The sequence below is a fragment of the Microtus oregoni genome, unplaced genomic scaffold (assembly GCF_018167655.1).
Source record: "Microtus oregoni isolate MIOR12 unplaced genomic scaffold, Mior012 000013F_ref0000133, whole genome shotgun sequence".
In the NCBI taxonomy this organism is placed as follows: domain Eukaryota; kingdom Metazoa; phylum Chordata; class Mammalia; order Rodentia; family Cricetidae; genus Microtus; species Microtus oregoni.
This window is the reverse complement of record NW_024543072.1, coordinates 17248314-17273194: the sequence shown is the minus strand read 5'-3', so window position 1 is coordinate 17273194 and position 24881 is coordinate 17248314. Positions and strand designations below refer to the sequence as shown.

At 44.1% G+C, this 24881-nt stretch overlaps 1 protein-coding gene and 1 long non-coding RNA gene across 4 annotated transcripts in view; one reads left to right on the top strand and one right to left on the bottom strand.

Annotated features, from left to right (window-relative positions):
* Positions 1 to 1151: 1151 nt before the first annotated feature.
* Positions 1152 to 3437, bottom strand: LOC121454883. Its single transcript, XR_005975371.1, has 3 exons — positions 3305 to 3437; positions 2773 to 2887; positions 1152 to 1998 (listed from the first exon to the last, which is right to left on the bottom strand). It is a non-coding gene; the product is annotated as an uncharacterized LOC121454883 (long non-coding RNA).
* Positions 3438 to 4490: 1053 nt separating this feature from the next.
* The window catches only part of Sh2d4b (SH2 domain containing 4B), a 61228-nt gene continuing 40837 nt past the window's right edge, over positions 4491 to 24881 (top strand). For 2 of the 3 annotated variants that reach the window (XM_041663027.1, XM_041663029.1), the window contains exons 1-2: positions 4491 to 4688; positions 23652 to 23815. In XM_041663027.1, the coding sequence (XP_041518961.1) occupies positions 4491 to 4688; positions 23652 to 23815 (362 nt within the window). The remainder of the gene's footprint in view (positions 4689 to 23651; positions 23816 to 24881) is intronic. The other variant, XM_041663028.1, reaches the window with a different exon arrangement.

Here is a 24881-nt window from a genome sequence, read left to right as displayed (position 1 = left end):
AACTGGGCTGGTATCTTAAAGGCTATTGGCTGAAGGAGTGGAAGGAGTTTCTGCAGCACCCACGAACCATTATTGGGTCTTACTGAGAGTGAATGTGGCATATTCCCAGGCCACCTTAAAGCATAGATAGGTATCCTCCCATCAAAGAAGTCTACGTTTTGTTGCTTACCCACCCCAAGAAGTTAAATTTGTTCCTAGTGTTTTGTGTTATATGCCTGGTTCCTATGCTGGGCAGGATCTCCTTTTTACATAGGATGTTCTAAGTGTTTACTGCCCATCCATGCAGGGACACTAATGGTTTTCCTACCTCCCCAACCTGCTGGAGACAAGGTCTTTTATGTAACCTAACTTTTGGCTCTCTGCTTCAGCGTCCTGAGTGCTAGGATTATAGTCATGTGCCCTCTTGCCTGCCTATGTTCCTCATTATTTTTAGTGGTAATGAGACAGAAATTGCTGTTGACTTTCACAGGGTTCTTGAACCATACAACTGTGATTCCCAGTGTGCTCAAGCGAGAGTGTGCTGAGGCAGGTGGATGGCATATAAGGAGAGCTTGCCTATAGCTACTCTTTCAATGGTTGCTGTCATTGGCTTGGCTGCGGCTAGAATGACGGAGTCCTCTGACCATCACTGTCTGTTGGGGACCATGTGGTCAGGGATGACTGGGAAGCCTGAGCAAGTAGCTTAGGGCTGTGCCATTCATCCACCTACCGAAGCCCATCTGCCCATGACTGCTGGGTCTAAGTGGCCAGCAGCTGGACTACACAGCATTTATTCCAGCTCTGGTCAGTTCTTGCCTCATTATCTTTTTCCCCCTTGTTTTGAGACAGGGCCTCACGTCGTTCAGTCTGTTATTAAAATTGCTAATAGCTGAGGATGACTCTGAAGTCCTGACCTTTGCTGCTCAAGGTCAGGGATGACAGCTGCACACCACCACTCCTGGTATATATGGTGCTGAGGACCAAACCCAGGGTTTTCTGTGTGTTAAGGAGTTACCGAAGAACCGTCTCATTCTCGTTTCAGTAGATGTTTATCCAGCATCACTTTGCAGGGTTCTTTCTACGTGTGAAGCAGATGAAAGCACCTGCCGTTGGTTGCTTATTACGTCCCAGAGAGGCAGACAAAACACATAGTAATGAATCAGTAAGTAACATAGTCATTTACAAAGTTAAATGCCAAGGAAACACACAAGTTCAGGGGAAGTGACGGAAAGGATCAGGCATTTAGGGAGGGAACAAATGGAGCTGGTCAGAGAAGGTGGCTCCATAGCACAGCCCAGAAAGTGTAAAGCCTTGGGTTTGATTTCTGGGATAGCAAAAAGACGATCTGTAGGAACCAAGACAGGGATTAGGTGAGCAGCCAAGTGGATCCTAGGCAGACTGATAAACCAATGTTGAGGCCCTAGGAGAAGGGATTGGTGTGTTTCTTGAGCCATCAGGCAGTGATTGGCCCAGGCCAGCAGGCTAAAGCCACTGATGCTGAGACTGGTGGGCGGGGCCATTAGTGCAGATCAGGCTATTAAGGGACCTGGGAGGACTTGCATTTAGACCTTTGGGGCTCTTTCTAGTCGCGAGCATCATGGAGGCTGGTGTCCAGGGGTAGTGTTTGTAGAGCACATTTTAGGAATTTTGAAATACATTTGATTTTAGTCATGAGTTATACAAGACTGTCTCACTCATAATAACCCCTACTCTCTAAGAAGAAACCAAGTAGCTGGGCTAAACAATTAGGTGTGAAATCTCCGGTGTGATCCACTTCCCAAGAGTCCAGACACATTTTTAAAATGAACCAGACTGTGGACAGTATCCCACGTTTTTGCCTTTTCACTTTACTTGCCCTGGATGTTTCCCCGCTGCCAGACAGCTGATGTCATCGTTCTTTGTGACAGCGATAATGTTCCCCAGTTGAGTGACATCCAGGTGGTTTCCAGAAACTTGCACAACAGACTTGCTCCACAAGGAACTGTGTCAGTGTGCAACAGGAAATGCACCACTTGGCTCCTGAAAAATAAAACCCAATCGCAACCTGTCAGAAGATGCTCCTGCATCCATACCACAGGATCCAAGCCTGGACTGTGGTCCAGTGTAGCGGACAGGGGACGTGCCAGGTTGGCCCCTACCTGCTGGACAGGTGAATGCTGGTGCAGGTGGCACCCAGTGTGGCAGAACTGACCCCTTTAGTGTTCCAGAAACCTGACCCAGTGGCTGGGTCAGGTCCATAGATTTGGTGTCAGTTGACCTTCTGCCCCACTGACCTAGGATTGCCAGGAAGCACCCCCCCCCCCCCAGAGCCCCTGTAGCACTAGCTGCGGTCATTCCTCCTAGTCTTCGACTCTTAGAGTCCCCAACACTTTCAAAGGACTGGAACCCTAGACTTTCAAGACAGCCGGCCCATTCCGCTTCTCCTAACAGTGTGCTCTGTTGCCCTCTATCCCCCGTTGGTAGGAATCTGGGGACGCAGAAAGAGGCTGGATGCTTTTGTGCCCTTTCTGCCTTCAGTTCACCAGCGTCCTAGTTTGCTTTCGATTGTTGCGATAAAACCCTGACCAAAACCAACTTGAGGGCGGAAAAAGGTTTATTTCGTCTTACACTCTATCGCCAAGAGAAGCCAATGCGGGGACTGAAGCAGAGATCCGCCAGGAAGGCTGCTTGCTGGCTTGCTTCCTCCTGCTCGCTCAATTACCTTTCTTATACAGATCAGGGCCACCTGCCTAGAAATGGCACAGTGCCCCGCCCCCACCCCCGCCACAGCGATCAGCACTCAAGAAAATGTACCTACAGAGGACGTGCGCACCACAGCCTTGTCTGCTGGAGGCAGCTCCTCTCGTGGGGTTTCCTCTTTCCAGGTGACTCTAGCTTGTGTAACGTTGACCAAAAACTAACCAACGCACTCACGGAGAAAGACAAAAAGAACCACATCAGAGGCAGGGGTAGGCTGGGGAAGACAGCTTCCGGCCACGGCTTTGTTGGGCGGGGGTGTTGTGTGTGGAGGGGGAGGGTTTGGGGTGGGCCCAGTGGGGTCAGTCAGGAGAAGCTGTGGTGAGGAACAAGGGTATGTCCTGGCAGGAGTTCCTACACGCAGAGGTTTCAGCTCAGAGTCACACAGCGACTCTGGGACTGACCTGAGAAGAGGGTGCCTTTTGGACCCCGTGGGCTTAGCTGGTAAGAATCTGCTTTGCCCTACTTCCTTCCTTCCCTAGTCCCTCCCATCACTCTCGGTTGCGAGATCTACTACCTTCAAAACTCAAGGAAGGGGAGACACAAAGGCCACCAATCCGACCGGCTCATAGTGACAAATCCTACTTACCTGCCTGTTTTCCGTGACAGGGTTGCAGCTTTGCACTACCAACAAGGTGTCCGGTTTGAACTCTGGTTGGGAAGCTGGTGCAGCCACCGGCTGGATAGCTCTAGCCCGTGCATTACCTCCCCTGACTTTTCCTGTAAAGGGCCCCAGGGAGTAGCTCTGTTTGCAAGTTTAGTGGGGGAGCCTCTGGTCTCTGCAACTCCTACTCCTCTCTGAGCCAATCAGAGGTGGCTCCCTCAAAGCAGACGCCAGGACGCTCCTAGTTAGGCACAAAGGCATTTTGCTTGTAATAAGGACGTGACAACAAAGATCTTAACAACAACAACCCCCCTCCCCAAACGGCCCCCTGGAGAGGCCTGCCTGTAAGTGTAAGCAGAGCTTAAGAGTTTGCTCAAGGGAAAGCGGACACGACGTCAGCTTTATGGTCTTGAACCCTGATAGCAACCCTTCTATTGCCTCCACTGATTCCATTTTGTTCTCTACCTTGGAGCCAAAACAGACAGGAGGGAAGTTTTTTGTTTGTTTCTGTTTCCTTTTTTTTTTTTTTTCCCTCCACGAGGCACTTTAAAAAGTAGTGTCTGAGTCTTCCAGGTACCCTCCTCACAGGAGGAGAAAAGCCATCCACAGTGACGCCGATGCAGTGTGGAGTTGGGCATTGCAGAAGCTTCTGACCGTTCCAGAGGTCTCTGGAACATGGGCTCAAGCATGGAATTAGTAGGCAAAGCCACCTCCCCACCCCCCCCACCCCACCCCCACTTATCTGCAGGGGAGGGATCAGCTCTCAGCTGGCCAGGCCAGTGTCACTGATACAGCTGGTGTCATCGTTACCTTCCACTAACAGATCACTTGACACCTACTGGCCCAGGCAGGGTTGGGTCTGAGTAGAGGTATGGACCCTTATTGTCCCAGAGCCCCAGATGAAGCCACTCTGCAAGGCATGGCAGAAATGCTATGACCAGCAAGCAACCTAGGGCTAGATTGCTTCCTGCCTCCAGTTCGCTTCTCAGCTCCTCAGTTATCACTGCTTAGTTCTATATTGCTGTCCCAGCAAAGATGCTATATAAGGAAAGGACACCTGGAGTGGCCCCAAAGTGAGGACCCAGAACAGAAGTTTGACTCCTGGATTGGGGATCTACCTGGCCTTGCGGTTCTGACGGGCTGTGCTCCCGCGTGCATCCCCTCCAGCATCATGCTGCAGCAGATCCTGCACGACATGTACATCGACCCTGAGCTTCTGGCTGAGCTCAGTGATGTGCAAAAGCACATCCTCTTCTACAAGATGAGAGAGGAGCAGCTTCGGCGCTGGAGGGAGCGGGAGGCCTGGGACACACTGGCCCAGGCCGAAGGCCTCAGGCCGGCAAAGGTGAAGCGAGGTATGTGGCTTGGAGTCACCCGGGAGGTAAAAACCTTTATGAGTCCAGGTTGAGTTCATTCATATAAAAGATGGGGGATTTGAAACTCTTATGCTGGGGGCTCTGATTCCACTGGCTTGGGTTTTCTATCTTCCAACCAGGAGGATAGATGAGGATGTGGCCAGGATTATGCCAGACCCAGATGGGCTGGGGAAATGGGAACTTGCTTTGTCTTGTATACGGCTCACATTCTGAGACAACACCACTGAAACCATGCTCAGATAGTTGGCAATTGCGTGACGGATAATAGACAACAGTCTTTCTATCATTCTTTTTCTGATTCTGGAAATTGGGTCTAAGACCTTCTGCATGCTAGGTAGGCCCTCTGCCATTAAGGTGCATGCCCAAACCAAGGATGTATTCTTCTGCCTTGCTACCAGTTTTAGGCATAGTGCCTTGAAGATATGTATGTCCTTCCTTCCTGCCATGTAGACTCTGGATCTCAGCTCAGGCCTGTACTCTATATCCTGCCTCTCTGTGCATGTTAGAGGATGCTGTGGTTGTATTCGGAGGTTCATTGCACATCTGGCAGAAGGATTCCAGGAGATTTCCTTGGACGATTATTCATCATCTCCAAATGGCATTAGCAACTTCAGGCAAGAAGCAAGGGCCCTGTCTTCTTTATATTCAAAGTTTTTTTTTTTTTGTAAGTCAGTCAGAGCCATGGATTGATGCTAAATGACCTGCTTGTGACCTCTAGCTAGCCTCAGACAGGCTATTGCACCTTGGACAGGATGTAAGAGCCTGTTGTGGAGAGTAGCTTTTGTGTATGTTGCTCTTGCTTTGTGGTCAGTTTGAATGCTTTAATAGTAAATTCTGGGTTACCAATAACTCAGTGTTGGTGTTGCATGCATTAAGGACGGTAGTTTTCCTTGGCGTCATTTGATGAAGAATGAGTGTTGGTGTTGCATGCATTAAGGACGGCAGTTTTCCTTGGCGTCATTTGATGAAGAATGAGCCCAGATTCAGTGTGCTACTTCAGTCTCAGTATAGCTCCCATCGCCTTCTGTCTGTTGGGTGAGTCTGTTTATGTGCCGGATAAGGCTGTCTTGTGGATCTGTCTGTCCCTGTCTCTCCTGCTCTGTCCCTAACCAAGGGTTTTCTCTCTATTTTCTTGAACAGTACAGAAAGCATCCCTTGGTGGGAAGGGATGAAGGGTACTTTACAGAAATCTTGAACACAGTTTTATGAGAGATTAAATCACTGATCCCCACTGACCGCAAGTAACCCAGATAACAAAGAGTACTATAAACATCATTGTTTACCAAGCAATGTTTGTATGCTTCATTCAATATTTATGGTGGATAGTCCTTTTCTAGGGTTGTTTTCATCCAATATTTGCTGGTTTTGGCAAGTGATTATTATGACACATGTACCAAACACATGCATTACTCTTGAGTGAGGGGCATGGGAGCTACCTTGTATGACACTTGCTTGGCTCCTGGATCTTGACTCAACTGTATTCTCTATGCTGATACGTGGGTCAACTGTGTGCCCTATGGTCCTTTTGTTCAAAGTCTCCAAGGCTAAAACTTGGTACAGTCCACGAAAGCCAGGTGGATTAAGATTTTGGGCTATGCATTACTTTAGGCAGGAAAAGTTGATTACCTGGGAACTCAAGGCAATTAATGTTGGTTGTTACGCTGCCTTCTTAAAGGCAGATTAAACAAACAGGCTGAGTTCACAGTAGGATAGCAATCTTAAGTCTTAGTAATATCTCAAGGTGTATTATTGACTGTGAGGTACGGTAAAAGTTCCAGTCTCTAAAAATGTAAAGGCTATTTTATCATAACACATTGCCATAACTCTATACTTGGCAACACAAATACACTTGCTTTCTTTTTTGCTTCCATGACCCTCACTTGGCCTCCATCTATTCATCAAATGAACTGTATAGCTTTGATTTGTTCAAAGTGTTCAGTCCAGGCCAAATCCTGTTCTAGGGCTGGGCATATAGGCCCATAGGTGACCTAGCTTCTGCCTTCCAATCCAGCCTCACTGTTGGTCTGCTCCAGTACATATCAATTGGCACGATGGCACTACCTAATCATGTCCATGATTTTTCTTACTGTTGGCAATGTCCCTTTGTTTTATGAGTGCCTGCCCTGCTCCTGGAGACTTGGAGGATGCCCTTGGTGTAGGAAGGACTTGCTCCTCTGTAGCTTCCTGGCACTAGGACCAACCCCAGCTGTAGCGTTTGTCACCCTGGCATTGTTATTCATCACTCACTTGTCTGGCTCTCCCAGTAGATCCCAAACTGCTAAACCTTGGAGCTTTACTTCAAGTGTTTTCCTCCCTTGGGGCCCAGCATAGAACTGGGACAATGTTGAATACCTGTTTTGAACAAGAACTAGCAGAAACACCCTCCACCTGCCCCCACCCTCCCTGTAGGGTGATTGTACCAGAGCTCTGACATGACAGCTGGGGTATAGGTGCTAAGTCTGGGCTCCATGCTCTGGCAACCGAATCACTAGCTGGAGAAGTCCACAGCCAAAGCTTTCCAGCCCCCCTCTGCCTGAGTCCTAAGGCCTCACACCTATTTGGTAGCTCCTCTGGGAGAACGATAGATGCCTACAAATTTAACTGCAAAAATATTTAGGTGGCGATTTATCACATGCTGACACCTACATTTTCATATATAAATTATACACTATACTCATTTGGGTTTCTGATGCAGAAGATTCTCTTCTGGGTAATTAGATTTGTGATTTATAAAGAATAGCAAAGAAGGGGAGCTTACTGAGTAATATGTGCCTCCTAGGCCAAAATCCCATTCAGTTTTCAGTCTGTGATCTCTTTAGTGCTGCCCCCTTGGGAACTTCTTAGGCCTGACCTGGGGAGAATTCTAAACAAGGGACTGGCTATGCCCCAGGAACCAGAAAACTTTTTGCTGGAGGCTTGAGAGTGCATAGTGCCTGTTTCCTGTCCTGGGATCCTAACAAGGAGTCTTGAAGACCCTACACCCTGTGTGTAAACTTTGTTCAGGCACAATCCCGAAAGGTCCCTATGGCCGTACTTCAGGTGAGAGTGCTGAGCCTCACAGAATAGATGCAGTACAGCCAATGGTACCCAGCTGCTGAGAAATGAAGTCAAATCTGCATCCCATGACTTTGACTTAGAATGGCACGGCCGAACTTTTCCTATACAATTCCTTCTGATCTTGGAAATCCAGTTAAATACATAATCTATCATTTGTTCTCATGTCTAGCCACTCACCTGTACATTCACTTACCCTAAGTGCTGACATCGATGGGGTTGTATAGTTTTAGCCTTTGAAACTTTGACTAGAAAGATCACAGGGTACCCAGTTACACAAGTGCCAGGATCCAGGTGTCATGAAAGGCATCTGTATGGTGGCTCAAGGTAGGAACATCCTTCCATTTTTCTCCCCTGCATGCTTGCCTTCCCTTCTCCTAACTTGTTCGAAAGGACACATCTACTGTGCCCCTGTTGAGTGGTCTGCTGGGTTCTTGGGATTTCTCTACAACATTGCTCAAGCATGCTCATCCTGAAATGGTCTCATGCTCCTCTGGCCATTGTCCCCACCCTGTTTGTTTTTTTGACCCTCTTCTTTTACTGGGAAAAATTTCCAGCTTACAGTAGACCCGAGTTCACCACCTGGGAGCTCAGGTCACACTCTGATAGCACTTAGAGTCAGGCTAGGGCAAAATGTCCTGGCCTATCTCTAGTTATGTCTGATGAGGCTGTGACTAAACCCAGGAATCATGAATCATTCTAGTTCACAAATCTTGCTGACATTCCCAACTCTGGGGCACATATTTGAGATCACAGAAACAAGCTAGAATGATAGCTTAGACCTCTGTTACACGGGGGAAGGACAGGACATTGGAATCTGGGATGAGCACACATTGTTTCTCTCATGATGAGACTCTTCTGCCTCCACCCTGCTCTTTGGTACAGTCTCCTGACGTAGTTGTAGCAAATGGAGACACCCTACTTGAAAATCTGCTTGTCTACCATCACGTTGACTGTTGATACTTCTGACCCTTTGTTGTTCAATGGAAAATCGTTTTGTCACATTGAGATAATGTGGCATAACTATGCACCTGCAAGATTTCATGCAGTTATTCCCACATTCTAAGGTCTGTGCAGATTCTTCTTCCTCTTCATTCCTCATGGTAACATCAAGTTGGGACTCTTGCTCATGTGCACTTTCTTGGGACTGGCATTAAATTCTTTTTTTTTTTTTGTTTTTTTTTTTTTGTTTTTTTCGAGGCAGGGTTTTTATGTGGTTTTGGAGCCTGTCCTGGAACTAGCTCTTATAGACCAGGCTGGTCTTTGTTTGTTTTTTGTTTTTTTTTTTTTTTTTTTTTTTTTTTTTTTTTTGAGACAGGGTTTCTCTGTGGCTTTGGAGCCTGTCCTGGAACTAGCTCTTCTAGACCAGGCTGGTCTCGAACTCACTGAGATCCGCCTGCCTCTGCCTCCCGAGTGCTGGGATTAAAGGCGTGCGCCACCACCGCCCGGCAACCAGGCTGGTCTTGAACTCACAGAGATCCGCCTGCCTCTGCCTCCCAAGTGCTGGGATTAAAGGCGTGTGCCACCACCGCCCGGCTGGCATTAAATTCTTAAAGTGTTCAATGGTAAGGAGTAGCAGCATCTCAGTTCCTCTATTCTTGAGTTGAGTTGGGTTGATGCTGTTTTTTTTAGCGGGGAGGGTTAGAGACAGGGTTTCTCTGTGTAACAGCACTGTCTGTCCTGAAACTTGCTTTGTAGACCAGGCTGTCCTTGAACTCACAGAGACCCACTTGCCTCTGCCTCCCAAATGCTGATTCAAGGCGTGCACCACCACGCTCAGCTGTTGATGCAATTTTAAAAATGTGTATAGCCTGGTGAATGGAAGCAGATCCCTTGGATTTTATCACCTGGTGGTATAACCTTGGAAATTCACCTTACAATAGGAGTAACAAAGTTTTTCTAACAGTAATGGGTGGAATTCAAAAAATGTCTTCGTTTTAGAAACCTTTAACCACTCTGAAGGCACATAGCATAAGAGAGGCAGATCACATTTATCTCCCTCTTTTCCTGGTGTGGTGATTTGGGGGTAGCACATCTCTGCTTGGCCTACTTCAGTTTTTCTAGATTCTGGGTGATGGAGGATAGTGCAGCTTAGAGGGTGGAGCCTTTTTCTGCATCTTTCAAGTCAGCACTGCTGGTTCGATTGGCAAGTTTATTTTCAATGTGTGGAATAAATGGGAGGAAATTCATAATCCCAGAAGACTTCATTTGTTTTGGAGATGTTGATAAACATTCTTATGGGTGAAACGAAGACCTAGTTTTATGATGGGCATGGGAGATAGTCTACTGAAAACTGCTGAGATCTACTGACAATGGGAGACATAGCTTATGGGCTGGAATGAAGCTTAGCTTATGTCTATGCATTTGGCTGATAGTATGTGGTATCAAGAGAAGACCTCATGAACCCACCTATTTTGTGTGATCTAGTGAACCTTCCATGAGTTGATATTCTATCAGGTTCATGGCCTTGAATTTAATAGAGATTCAGTTTGTGGCTCATATTCTATCCTGAAACTAGAGGTAAGTTCCAACTATTTGCCCTTTGGTCAACGTGAAAATAGGCTCACATTTCCATGCCTCCATGCAGAAGCATGCTTGAATATCCTGAGCATTGGTCAGGGTGGAGTGGATCTACCTGTACGTGCCATCTTAATGTCAAAAGGACCAAGTAACCACACCCTAGGTCAGGCTGTGTAGCTCTGATTGCTGTCAACAATTTTGAGCAACATCAAACTCTCTGACCTTCACACAAGATGGAAATAGGCTCATATTTTGGGTCTCCCCACAGCCTGGCCTACATTAACCCTTTTTAACCTCACCCTCTTAGAGACCTGGAAGTTGCACCTGTATGCATTTTGTGAATTAAATCATGACACACTGTTGATTGTAAGACACATTCTGATTGCAGAAATGTTAAAATGTGTGTCTTTGAATTGATGAAGTGGGAATAAGCTCTGTTTTAATTGGGCAGATGAAGTCTCAGGCAGGTTTAGCAGCATATACTGGGAAATAAGGAGGTGAAGTAGGGTCTGAGCTTCAACGTGACTGCTAGGATTCAAGTTTCTATTCTTCCTACCTCAATATACAGCCTTCTCTTACAGTTATTTAATGATTTTTATTTACCTATTTAATATTTTTGAGATGTTACTTGTAATGGATTATTTAAAATTGCTGTGGATCCCCAAGTAGCTTGCTGCAGGATCCCCAGTGGCAGCGGCAGACAGTGGGCAGGAGGTCCTGAGAGCAGCCAGTCCCAGGCAGGGACACCACATGAGACCATGCTGCAGGTCTCCAAAGGTGGCTGGTCTCCAGCAGCGTCACCTGCGGCAAGCCTTGTGGCAGTGGGCGAGAGACAGATGGATAGACACATCATACAGAGTGAGGTTGGATATTTATTTAGTGGTTATGGAAGGAAAGGGAGAAAGGGAGAAGAACAGAGAAGCAGTGGGAGAGAGAGAGAAGATGCTTCTCCGAGAGAGATATGGAAAAAAGAGAGAGACTAAGGCTGCAAGCAGGAAGGAAGACCTGCCTGCCTTAGCGGATGGGGAGGGGGTGGGCGTGGCTTGTCTCTTAAAGAGATAGAACAATCATTACATTACTTATTTTTATTTTATATAAATGAGCATTAGCTTGAATGTATGTCTGCAGTACCATGTTGGTGTAGTGTGCTTGGACATCAGAAGAGTCACAGATGGTTGTGAGCTACCTTGTAGCTGAATCCAGGTCCAGCCAGTGCTCTTAATTGCTGAAGTATCTCTCCAGCCCCTAAGAAGACTTATTAAGAACAATTAAAAGCCAGAATACAAAAGAAGCAAAAGTGTAAAAGGAATTATTAGAGGAATAAAAGATAATGCAAAATAGAGGCATTTAAAACATAGAACAAGGAAAATAAAAATATTATTAGATAAAAAACAATCTTCTTGATAAATACTTTTGTAAATGACAAAGTTCATCAAGATGGTTCAAGATGGGTAAAGGGTCTTGTACAAGTCTGATGACTTGAATTTAACCACTAGGATGCACATTAAAAAGTCAGGTGCAGCAGCTTGCATGTGTAGTATATTACTCATTACTCCACATCCAGATGGGAAACTGAGGTAGGAGATTTGTCTAGAAGTTCTTGGCCAGCTGGCCTGGAGTATGCAACACGGCAGAAGCAAGAGAGACCATACCTCCAAGCACAGTAGGAGAGAATCACCCCCCAGAAGTTGTCCTCTCTCCTCCACGCTCATGCTGTGGCACACACACACACACACCTGCTCTCACATGTAAATCATACATATATGCAAGCACATGCACACACAATAATACATTTTTTAAGAGAATAAAATAGGAGATAAATGGGAGGGAAATATTTACAAGATGTAAAACAAACTGTTAATATTCAGTAAATATAAACAAGTTTTCCAAATCAATTCGGAAAAGACGATTAAAAAAATTGAGGAAATGTCTGTATAAGTGGTTTACAAGAGAGCTACTTTTTTTTTTTACATCCCAGCCACAGTTTCCCCTTCTTCCTCTCTTCCCAGTCCCCCCTCCTCATCCCTGTTGTTGGTTCAGTCTCTATAAGCCCCTGTGAGCTCAAGTTTGTTGATTTTGTGGGTTTTCTTATGGTGTCCTTGACTCCTCTGGCTTTTATAATCCTTTCTCCCAGTCCTCAGAGTGACTCCCTGAGATTTGCCTAATGTTTGCCTAGGGTCTCTGCATCTGTTTCTACAAGCTGCTGGATGAAGCTGTAGGGGCCAGCCATGATAAGCTAAGTATGGGCAGGTCACCCAAAGGAAGTCCTTTACTTCCAACCATTATCACCTGCCAGGGTAGAACTTGGTCATCGATAAATTTATTAAGAGGCCTGAGTCTCAGTAGTTTACCCTGAGGCAATACCTGGTTGCAGAAAGAACCACAAAATGAGATTACCTAGCACCACCCAAAAACAGACCATCCAAAGGAAATGCCTAACATTCTGACTGCTGTAGATAGGACCACCTGAGAGTACACACTCACCAGGACACCCCTATGTAGCAATATGGGCAGCGGGGCTGCATCCCCAGCACCCCGGCTGCCTGGCTAGATTATGCCGGAAATAACAACACACAAACTGTATTCATTTAATCACTGCTTGGCCCATTTCTATCTAGCCTCTTCTAGGCTAATTCTCACATATTAATTTAGCCCATTTCTAATCATCTGTGTAGCGCCCCTAGGTGCGCTTACTGGGAAGATTCTAGCCTATGTCCATCCTGGGTCGGAGCTTCATCGCGTGCGTCTGCCTGGGAGCTGGGAGCATGGCATCTCTCTGAAGCGTCTGCTCCCGAGAGGAGAGCTGTGGAGTCTGAGTTCATTTCCTCTTCCTCCCAGTGTTCTGTTCTGTTTACTCCTCCCACCTATCTTCTAACCAATGAGGGCCAAGCAGTTTCTTTTTATTTAACCAATGACCTTCCTCTATCACCCCTAGACAAATGTCAGCCAATCAGAGGTCCTAAATCTCAAAAACCCCTTATCCCCACCTTTACTACTATAAAAACCCAATTCTAACTGAGCTAGGGGTTCACCGTTTATTCCAATAGATTGGACACTCAGAGACCGAGTTTGCAAACTTGATTAAAATAAAGGTTCTTTGCTTTTACATACGGGACTTGGTTTCCTCATTGGCTTTTGAAGGGACTTTGTGGATTTGGGCATAACAAAGCCTCTCTGATGAGAATTGAAGTACATATCAATCTCTGAGTATAGCAGAATATCATTAGCACTCACTACATTGACATTATCTTTTTTCTCCAGTTGTATTTGGTTCTATCCTAGGTCTCTGAGTCATCCAGCCCCTGGGTCCTGGTGCTCCAGACAGTGTCAGGGATGGGTTTACTCTCCTGCCTGGGTTTTAATCTAGACCAGTCATTTATTGGCCACTCTCTCAATCTTTAGGCCACCCTTTCTCCAGCACATTCCATAGACAAGACAGCTGTAGGCCAAGGTTATGTGATTGGGTTGATGTCCCACTCCCTCTGTAGGAGTCTCTCCTGGTCAAAGGAGATGACCAGGTCAGGCAACATATCCCCAATTGCTAGGAGTCTTAGCTAGGGTCATCCTTGTAGATTCCTGGGAGATTCCCTTACACCAGGTTTTTACCTGACCCTGAAATGCACCCCTTTCCAGTCATCTCTTTTAGTATGCTCTTCTGCTGCCCCCCAATACCTGCTCACTCACGTTCCCATTCCACCTCCCACAGTTCACTCAGGAAATTTTAAATCACAATTAAGATGTAAAGAGGCACTCCAGCTCACTGGTTGTGATGGCTAATTTTGATGTCAGCTTGACAGGATTCCTATTCACTTAAGAGACAAACCTCTGGGTATTTCTGTGAGGCTGATCTCACAGGTTTTTTTTTTTTTTTTTTTTTTTTTTTGAGGTGGGAATACCACCCTGAATGTGGATAGCACCATTCCGTGGTCTGATCCCAGGCTAAAGGAAAAAGAAAGCATGGGTCTGGAGAGATGTCTCAGGTTAGGACACTGTTCTTGCAGAGCGCTAGATGAGGTCACCTGCATGGAGGCAAATGCCTTTCCTGACTGAACAGGGCTCCAGTGGAGGATGCTGGACTGAACTACCCAGATTTAATTTCTGTTTTCTTGTGTCAGAGACTTGTGCATGTCCCCTCCTGCTTCATCCTCCAGCCTGGAGGTCAGCAGGGACATGCTTCATCCTCCAGCCTGGAGGTCAGCAGGGACAGTCCCTGAGAAAGGAACTAGCTATATCGCCTTGTAATGTGATCGCAGGTCTCAGTTCCAGCTCTGCAGAAGTAACAGCTTGCAGATGGCTTCATTGCTTCTCTGTCTCAGAGTTGTGAACACGATTGCTTTCTAGTTTCTTCTCACCTAAGAATTAGCAATGCTTCTCTCTGCACACGGTTTGAACTGAAAAACTCCTCATGCTGTTTGTTTGCAAACAATGTCTCCCTCATGCTACCCAGTATCTCCCCGTTGTTATCTAGGCTCTTCCCCCCCGAGCTATTCAATGTTTCCCCCATGCTATCCAGGGTCTCTGCCATGCTCTCCAATTGTACTAATGTTCTCATTCCCTAACAGCTTGAATGTGGCCAGGTGTGGGATGTTTGGTGGGAGTCAAAAATTCTTTTTTGCATGTGAGTGTTAGTTTCTTGGTATTGTTTGTTGAAAAAAAAAATCCTCTTTCAATTTTATTATCTTGGCACTATTGTTGAAAAACAACTGGCCAAAAAGTCCATATGGCTCTATTTCTGGGTTCTATCTAGTAGTCAACCAATGTATGTATCTACCCTTACATAAATATCACTGTGGTTGTGGCTTTCTATTAAATATTGAAAATGTAGCTTTCTAATAAATTTAAAACTGGAACTATGTATATATTCCATACTTTCTTCATCCATTCTTCCGTTGAAGGGCATCTAGGTTGTTTCCAGGTTCTGGTTATTACAGACAATGCTGCCATGAACATAGTTGAGCATATACTTTTGTTGTATGATAGGGCCTCTCTTGGGAATATTCCCAAGAGTGGTATTGCTGGGTCCAGGGGTAGGTTGATCCCGAATTTCCTGAGAAACCGAAACACTGCTTTCCAGAGTGGTTGCACAAGTTTGCATTCCCACCAGCAATGGATGAGGGTACCCCTTCCTCCACAACCTCTCCAGCAAAGGCTATCATTGGTGTTTTTTATTTTAGCCATACTGACAGGTGTAAGATGGTATCTTAAAGTTGTCTTGATTTGCATTTCCCTGATCGCTAGGGAAGTTGAGCATGACCTTAAGTGTCTTTTGGTCATTTGAAGTTCTTCTGTTGAGAATTCTCTGTTCAGCTCAATGCCCCATTTTATAATTGGGTTGATTAGCCTTTTACGTTCTAGTTTCTTGATTTCTTTATATATTTTTGGGGGAGCCTAGGCAGTTTGGATGCTCACCTTATGAGACCTGGATAGAGGTGGGCAGTCCTTGGGCTTCCCACAGGTCAGGGAACCCTGATTGCTCTTCGAGCAGATGAGGGAGGGGGACTTGATCGGGGGAGGAGGAGGGAAATGGGAAGCGGTTGCGGGGAGGAAGCAGAAATCCTTAATAAATAAATAAATTAAAAAAATAAAATAAAATAAAGTGAAATCCAAGTGAAGTAAAAAAAAAACAAAAAACTGGAACTATGTAGGTTATTCACCTTTTTGAAGATTTATTTTGTTTATTATAGCTCTTTTATTATGGCAAATATTAGAATCTGCTTTCATGTTGGGAATTTAAGGTAGCACTGAATGTTTGGATCAGTCTTTTGATCATATTAAGAACAGTCCTGGGTATGTAGTTCAGGCTGGCATCTAAAGACCCTTCTGCCTCAATGTCTCAGGTACTTTTAGGTACATGCTCCCCATCCCGCACCCCCTACCCCATGGTCATCTTTGTTTACGCAGTCTTTTTGTAGTGAACCTATGGCTTACTTTCTCTTTTTAGGCTATGGCGAGCAATGCTTCTGTGAACATTCATGCACAAGAATTTTTGTTTTTTAACTATTGGTTGGTTGTTGTTCTTTTCTTTTTGAGACAGGGTTTAATATCTAGCATAGGCTGGCCTCAAACTCACAGGGATCCTCCTGCCTCATCCTTCCAGGTGCTGACATTACATGTGTATGGTACTGTGCCTAGTTTCAAATGGACATTTCTGTATGGAAACATGTTTTTCTTTCTCTTGGTTGTAATCACTAGGTTATCTTGTAACCCTACATTCAAAGCAACAGTTACAGGGGGATTTATTTTTCCCATATTTTTGCCAATTCTTGTTATTAACTGTCTTGCTAATTCCTAGTGGCTATGGCAAGTTATGGTATTATTCATTTATGTGTGTGTGTGTGTGTGTGTATACATGCTATCACATGTGTGTGATGGTCAGTTCTCTCATTTTAATCTCCAGGATTAAACTCAGGTTATCAGATTTGGTGGCAAGCACTTTTACCATTGTGCCAGCCCGCATATCATGTCTTTAAAAATAATATTTTAGCCGGGCGGTGGTGGCGCATGCGTTTAATCCCAGCACTCGGGAGGCAGAGGCAGGCAGATCTCTGTGAGTTCGAGACCAGCCTGGACTACAGAGCTAGTTCCAGGACAGGCTCCAAAGCCACAGAGAAACCCTGTCTCGAAAAACCAAAAAAAAAAAAATAATATTTTAAAATTTTTCTCATTAAAATCATTTGAGTCTATAGATATAGTAAAAATAATATAAATTTTCATGGCTTTTAATACCTTTGTCAAAAGTCTATGTTTGTAGACTTTAATAGTTTTTCTTTAAACTATTCTGATGTATTTCAGAGCCATTTTGATGGAATTCTAGTCTATAATCTTATTCTTTGATCCTCACAATATATTCAACTGTTACTCAAATTCAGTGTGTATCACACTTATGTCCATTCCTTATTTTAATATGTGCTTTGGGTCCGTAAACAATATGCCACATAATCTGTATATAAATGGCATGATTCTATCATACAGTAACCTGAGCTGAATTTCGTGGGTCTTCATTTTTTTTAGAGATGCAGTTATGTTGTTTAGCCTCCTTTTCTTGCTGTACACTATAGTATCATAAAATACAGTATCATTTTCCTCTATTATTTATGTAATTTTCAAATTTTCACATTTTGAGCAACACCTCCAGGAATTATCTTGCTCAGGTCTCTCTGAACAGACATGCAAGACAGCTGTCAGGTTGTTTACTGGGAAGCATTACTACTTTCTAATCATAATGGAAACCATTTCAACTTTATATTAAATGTTGCTATTATCTTCAAAATGGTTGTGCCTGTGCCTTCTCCTTTGAGACAATTTTAAGAAGTTTTGGTGTTCTACTGTTACACCTTTCTGTGCTTCCCAGTGTTGTGTGAGCGAAATGATGGTTGGTTGTTGTTTGCATTTCTTTATCTTTAATTGGTGGTGAAGTTAAGTATTTTTGGTATTTATCAGCCATTTACAAGAATTCTTTGTGTGTTCTAGGTATTAATCCTTTCCTCCCGATCAGCATAATATAACAAATTTAAGCTATAGCATTATGGAATGATCCTCAAAGTGTAGTTCCTGGATCCCTAGGACATTTTGAGAACCTTCTGGGATGGTCAGTTTATGAGGTTAAAACTGTGCTCCTTTTAACCGTATTTGTTCTAAGGCTGTAAAATCAATAGTGGGTGTCACAGTTAGTATCTGTAATGTGTCCTAAAGCTCCAGATATTGAAGGCGTGGTCCTCAGTCTGGTGCTATTGGGAGGTGCTAGGACTGTCGGTCTAGGAGAAAGCCTCCTGGTCATTGGGGATATGTTCTCAGAAGGGATTGTGGGATTTCATTCTCTTCCTCTCCTGGTTAGGATGTGACCCATCTGCTCTGGTGTGTGACTCCACTATAGTGCGATATCCTCACTAGATCGGCCAGATCATGTTCTGAAATCTCCAAACTCTAAGCCCTGTAAAAAGGTTTAAAATAACCATTGGTTGACTAGCTCAGATATTTGTCATAGTGATGGAAAGTCAACACATAGAATGAGGAACTCTGGTAGCATACTGGTAGTGGTCGATGTATATTCCATACAAGTGACTGACTCCGCAGTGAAACAGTAGACATTTTATTGTGTGAGAAATGAGAGGGCAACGGCAAGCATTACTACAGCAGGATGCAGGAGTATTTTGAGAAAGACGTTCTGTGCTTGTTTCAGTAATTTGATAAACTAATTTCTTTCGTGGTTCCTTGTTTTTACTTAAGAGATGATTGCCAGGCATAGATTTATATTTTTCATAGGTAAGTATTTAAAAATGTATAAAGAGAATCTGTTACTTCAAGAAAAGTAACTGACAAAATTTACGCCAATGATAAAATTTCTGCTTTCAAGCAAAAAGGCAAGACTTTTTGCAAAATGTCTATCCATCACATGGAGCTTACAGATCGCGGAATGTGTAGCACTTTTTCTAGTAAGATCATGATTGCATTTAAAATGTATCTTTTCTGATACTGTTAAGGTAAAACCTATGGTTAGAAGATCTGTTTGATATCTTGACCCAATGAGCAAAGTAGCAAAGTCATGCATAAGTACAAGGTCTGTTCAAAGTACAATATGAGCCAGTGGAGTTTTATTCTTAAAGAGAGAGTGTGTGTGTGTGTGTGTGTGTGTGTGTGTGTGTGTGTGTCTGTCTGTCTGTCTTGAGACAAGGTCTTGTTCTGTAGCCATACTGGTCTCAAGTGCTAATTCTTCCATTACTGCTTGCTCAGTAGCTGGGATCATGGAGACATACAAAAACATGCTTTCTATTCCAGCAAATGTAGGCAGATCAATGTGAGTTTGAGGCTAGCCTCATCTATACAGTGAGTTCCAGTACAAAAGACTGAGGCTGGAGAGATGGCTCAGTGCTGCTCTTCTTAAGGACCAAGTTTCGGTTCCTAGCACCCACACCAGGCCAGTCCTAACCACCTGTAACTGCAGCTGCAGGAGATCAGTGTCCTTGTTCATCATACACACATGGACACATTGCATGCATTCATGCATGTGCGTGCACACACACACGTGCATGTATTCATGCACGTGTGCACACGCACACACGCACACGAAAACAAATAAAAAATAAAGTCTTACGAAAAAATCTTTAGACTTTTTATTTTGAAGTAATTCAGATTTATTTGAGAAGAATTTCAAGAGTTTGGAGAATACCTACAGCATTCCCACCCAACTTCGCCTAATGTGTAGTACCCTTATGTCATCACAATCAATGACTTTTAATGTCAAAACTCAATGGCTTTATTGGTGTGGTTTAGATTTCTATGTTGTAACTAACCTTTAGCAACCTGCAACTAGCTGGGCATGGTGGTGGCGCATGCCTACAATCAAGCACTGGGGAGACCGAGGTGGGAGAACTATCATACATTCAAGACCACTGGGAAATGAGTTCAGGGCTAGCTTAAGCTACATAGGCAAGATCCTATCTCTAAATAAGTAAGTAAACAAAAAGAGTATCCATAACTTATTGAATCTTACTTCAGTATCTAAGGCTACCTGGGGAAAAGCTGAAATGCCTTCTCTTTCTTCCAAATGCATGTTGACAATTTTTTAATGTGCATCAACCAAAATTATCTATTATAAAGGGTAAAGTCGGAAGACACAAGAACCCTGTTTCCTTTTAATCAGGCTGGATAGTCAATAGATTTGCAAAAGTGTAAAACAATACCCAATTTTTAAATAATAAATCATAGAGAAATATATCTTAAAACAAATCTTGGGTATACATAATGTTTTTACCATTTTTAAGGATAAGATAAAGTTTGTATACTAATGTGATAGATGTTCTTTATATATTTTTATTTTGAAGATTTCATACATTTATGCAATGAAATATTATCTTCTGTCCCCTTTTTCTCCTCCAATTCCTCCTATCGCCCAAACATATCCCTTCCTAACTTCATGTTTGTTTGTTTTTTTAAAAATAACCTATTAAGTCCAGTTAGTGCTGCCCATATATGCAACTAGAGATACATGTGTTTTTTCCACCATCTCTCTAATCCCGTTCCTCATTCTCTGATAACTGTAGTAAGAAGGATTGCTTGCTGGTTCCTGGCACCTGGCTAGCTTAGACCCAAAATAATTACACAGAAACTGTATTAATTAAATCACTGCTTGGCCCATTAGCTCTAGCTTCTTATTGGCTAACTCTTAAATTAATTTAATCCATTTCTATGAATCTGTGTATTGCCAAGTGGCTGTGGCTTTACTGGCTAAAGTTCCTGAGTCTGTCTCTGGTTGGCGGCTACATGGTGTCTGTCTGACTCTGCCCTTCTTCCTTCCAGCATTCAGCCTAGCATTCCCTGCCTTCCTAAGTTCTGCCCTATCAACAAGCCACTGCCTGTTTCTTTATTCATTTACCAATAAAAGCAACACATAGAAAGAAGGACCTCCCACACCAGGTAACCACTGTACATCCACATACGTGTGAGTTCATATGATATTTGCATCTTTGTGCCTGGCTTTTTTCACTTCACACAGTCTTCCCTCCTCCTAGGTTCACTTAGATGGTTGAAAATGATATGAATTCCTACTTTTCCAGGCTCAAATAGTATATTCTACTGTAATATGGTATTAAATTTTCATTATTCATTCCTTAATTTTTAAAATTGTTTTTATGTGTTCATGACTCTTGGTGGACACAGGTTGACCCCATGTCAGTTGTGCACAGGGCCATAATGAATATGCTTATGCAGACATCTTTGTCATAACAACTTAATGTCTATTGGCTACATACATCTATGTGCGCATGTGTGTGTACATGTTGACACCTTTAGTCCTGGTTTTCAGAGAAATTTCTGCACTATTTTTTACAATGGCTGCATTAACTCACATTCTTACAGCAGGATACAAACGTCCCTTTCTCTCTATGCTCTCCCAAGCTTTCATTTAAAAAAAAAAGTTCTGGGCGCTGGTGGCACATGCCTTTAATCTCAGCACTTGGGAAACAGAAGCAGGCAGATCTCAGTGTGTTCAAGGTCAGCCTGGTCTACAGAGCAAGTTTGAGAACAGTCAGAACTACACAGAAAAACCCTGTCTTGAAAAATAAACAACAACAACAAAACCAAATAAATAAAATGCTTTATGTGTGGGGGTGTTTTGCCTGCATGTGTATCTGCGCCCACATGCATTCTGTGTCCACTAGGGCAGAATAGGGTGCTAGATCCCCTGGAACTAGAGTTCCAGATAGTCATGAGCTGCCATCTGGGTGCTGGGAATGGAACTGAGGTCCTCTACAGGAGCAACAAGTAATGGCTGAGCATCTCTCCAGCCAGTGGTTCTCAATCTTCCTAATGCTACGACCCTTTAACACAGTTCCTCATGTTGTAGTGACCCCAACCATGAAATTATTTGTTACTACTTCATAACTGTAAATTTGCTACTGTTATGAATCATAATGTAAATATGGGGCATGTAGGTTATTGATATGCAACCCCTGAGAAAGGGTTGTTTGGCCTCCCCAAAGGGGTCTCGACCCACAGGTTGAGAACACTGCTCTAGCTCCTTCTGCCAAGCATTTTAGCTTTATATATTTGCTGCTCACTCTTCCAACGCATGGAGTGATATCCCACAGTGCTTTGACTTGAGCTTCTCTGATGATTAATGAGGCTGAATGTTTTCTCTCACAGCTGGCCATTTGTACGGAGTCTTTGGAGAGGTGTCTATTCAAGCTCTGTACCCATTTTAAAACAGAATCATTTGTTTTATTGATTTTGTGTTGCTTGAGTTCCGTATGTATTTGGATGCTAGCTCTTAATGAGGTGTATGTTTGCAAGAATCCTTTCTCTCCCCATAGGTTGACTTTTCACTCTGATCATTGTTCTATCAAGTATGCATCCAGAAGAAAGGCAGACAATGGAGCCTGGAGAGCAGTGGCTCAGTGATTGTAGCCCTAATGATAATTCTGCTGTCTTATAAATATTGGGTTTTTTTTTAAAACAATTTTGTACAATTATGCAATGAGTTTGTCACTATTTAAAATAAGTAAATATTTAAAATTTTCTTCCTTGACCTTGAGTAAAGAAAGGAGAGAGGGAGGCTGGGGGCCTTGTTGCAGAGAGCCCTGTAATGCAAGGAAGTTTTGGCCAGGAGTCAGATGCCTCAGTCATGAGCCTGGCCTGTCAGTCAGAGACTGGGGCAGCCTCTGGGAAATAACTGTGAGCAAACACCAGGTCCTGGAGGCTGGCGGTTTCATTTAGTGGCATCTGCTGTAGTGGAGTTAGAGAGCCCATGAGCACAGCCACACTGTGCTTTGTGTCCCGGGGCATCTCATTCCCAGAGACAGCTAACTGAGATTTGTCAGGCAAAACTCTTCAGAATTTAATCTTTTGCATCTCTCTCTCTCTCTTTCCGTGTGTGTGTGTGTGTGTGTGTGTGTGTGTGTGTGTGAGAGAGAGAGAGAGAGAGAGAGAGAGAGAGAGAGAGATTATTTTACCACATTGCCCAGTTACCCTAGAATTCATGATCCTCCTGCCTCAATCTGCAGAGTACGAAGATCACAGACATTCACCACCACGGCCAGTACATCTCTTACAATTTGAAACCCAAATTTCTCTAATCTCTCCATTCTCTTTCACTTCTCCCTGCAAAACACTTTATTCCTTCTTGAATTCTAGGTGTTTTTTTTTTTCTTTAACACCATGTCGAATGCATCCAATACACACTACAATTGCTTCATGCCCCCCCCCCAACTCAGAAAACGGGGTCTGCCTTTTAAGCCCTAATGAGTCTGCGGCATTTTTACCAGCAGTTTGTTCCTGCATGCATGGATCTCCAGCTCTTTGGAGATCCACCACCCGGATGCAGGGTTTCTATTGCTGTGACAACCCTGTCACTGAGGAACCTCACTGATCTCGTCAAGACATCAGTGGAACCTGCCGTTATTGGCAGACTAAGGGCTCTTGGTGGCCGCATCCAGCAAAGGTTCATTTCTTCCTCAAATTACAGCATGATGTATATCACAGAGACATGAGGCTCCAGGCTGCTTCATCTTGCATTGCTGCCATTTCTGATTCCTTCTTTCTAGTCATTGGCTAGGCAAACGAGAGGGCAAAGGAGACTCGCTGACACCTGATTGCCTCAGCCCGGGAGCAGCACAAGTTGTTTCTTACTGAGCATTACACTAGCCTGGATATTTTTGCCGATGTGGACCTCATTAGAGCTCATCTCTGACGCTAGCCTCCGGTGCTGGCTTGGCTCTTATGTTCCTCCTTAGAGGGGATGGTGTAAGAGAATGCCTTGAATCTGCACCAGAATCTGTACTCAAGCCACTGCTGGTCTGTCAAGTTGTGTGATGGCGATGCTCCGGTTCAGCCTGTTCCTTAACTGGAAACTATGTGTTTCTTCTTTTCTCTCTCCCTTCCGCTGTGAGGCAGCAAGCAACAAGCACATCCAGTGGCTGTTGGGAGCAGATGGCGAGGTCTGGGTGTGGGTCATGGGTGAAGGTCCTGGCGACAAGCCCTATGAAGAGATCTCCGAGGAGCTGATTGCAGAGAGAGCACGCCTGCAAGCCCAGAGAGAGGCTGAGGAGCTCTGGTGAGAGGTGCTGGCTGGGAGGGAACTGGGTAGGGCCTGCTCCTAGAGCCCTGGGTAGATCTAAGCTGTGGGTGGAAAACGGAGGTGCTCTCAGTTGTGTTGAGCTCTGTCAAGATCAACTAACCAAGGCACCAGAGATTCCCCTCAGTAAACCTTGTGAGTTCAAGTGTTAGACCCACCAGACAGCTAATCTGGAACCTCAGTTTTCTTTCATTGGTGATATGGCCTAGAAACCTAACACCTCTTCCTCTAGCCTGAAATTACCTGGACGGTATGGACTGCATGTTGTATGTGTGTGGCACTTGCTCATGTGCTCATGTGCCTGTGTTTGTGAGTGCTTGTATGTGTAAAAGCCAGAGATGTGTAAATGTCAGATGTCTCCTTCTGTCTCTCTCCATGCTATTTTTGAGGCAGAGTCTCCCAAGGAAACCATAGCTCACCAATATAGCCAGACTGGGTGGCCGTGAATTTTAGGGATCTTCCTGTTTCTGTCTCCCCAGTGTTGGGATTATATTGCATCCAGATTTATATGAGAGCTCTAGGGACCTGAATTTATTTCTTGTGCTCACATGGTAAGTATTTTACCAACTGAACCATTTCTACAGCCCCAGCCACTGTGGGAACTTCTCACAGGGATGGTCTAGCAATTGTGCTTCATGTGGCTCTCTGTTGTTCCTCTGAATATTATTTATGTGTTCACCATAGGACAGCTGAGCCCTCAGGAAAGTTTGGCGTTAGACTCTTTTCATCAACAGCTTTTAACTTTTTCTCCCTTGCCAAACTTGGAAATTTATGTGATGGTGTCTTTAGCATCTTCCACCATCAAGTCGGAATGATGGTGTTTTAGTTATGAAGTTGTAACAATGTAAACAAGACTAAGACTATACTGAATTAAAGAACACCCACCATCCAAGCTAACCATGAAGAATATTTAAGAGATAAAAAATATTTATTTGTCCGTTGATAGATCCCATCAGTTGAAATCCTGAGGCTGTTGAAGATTCTCATGTGGTAGTCTATTATTACACAGGAATTCAACTTATTTACATTTTTGATAGACATCTGA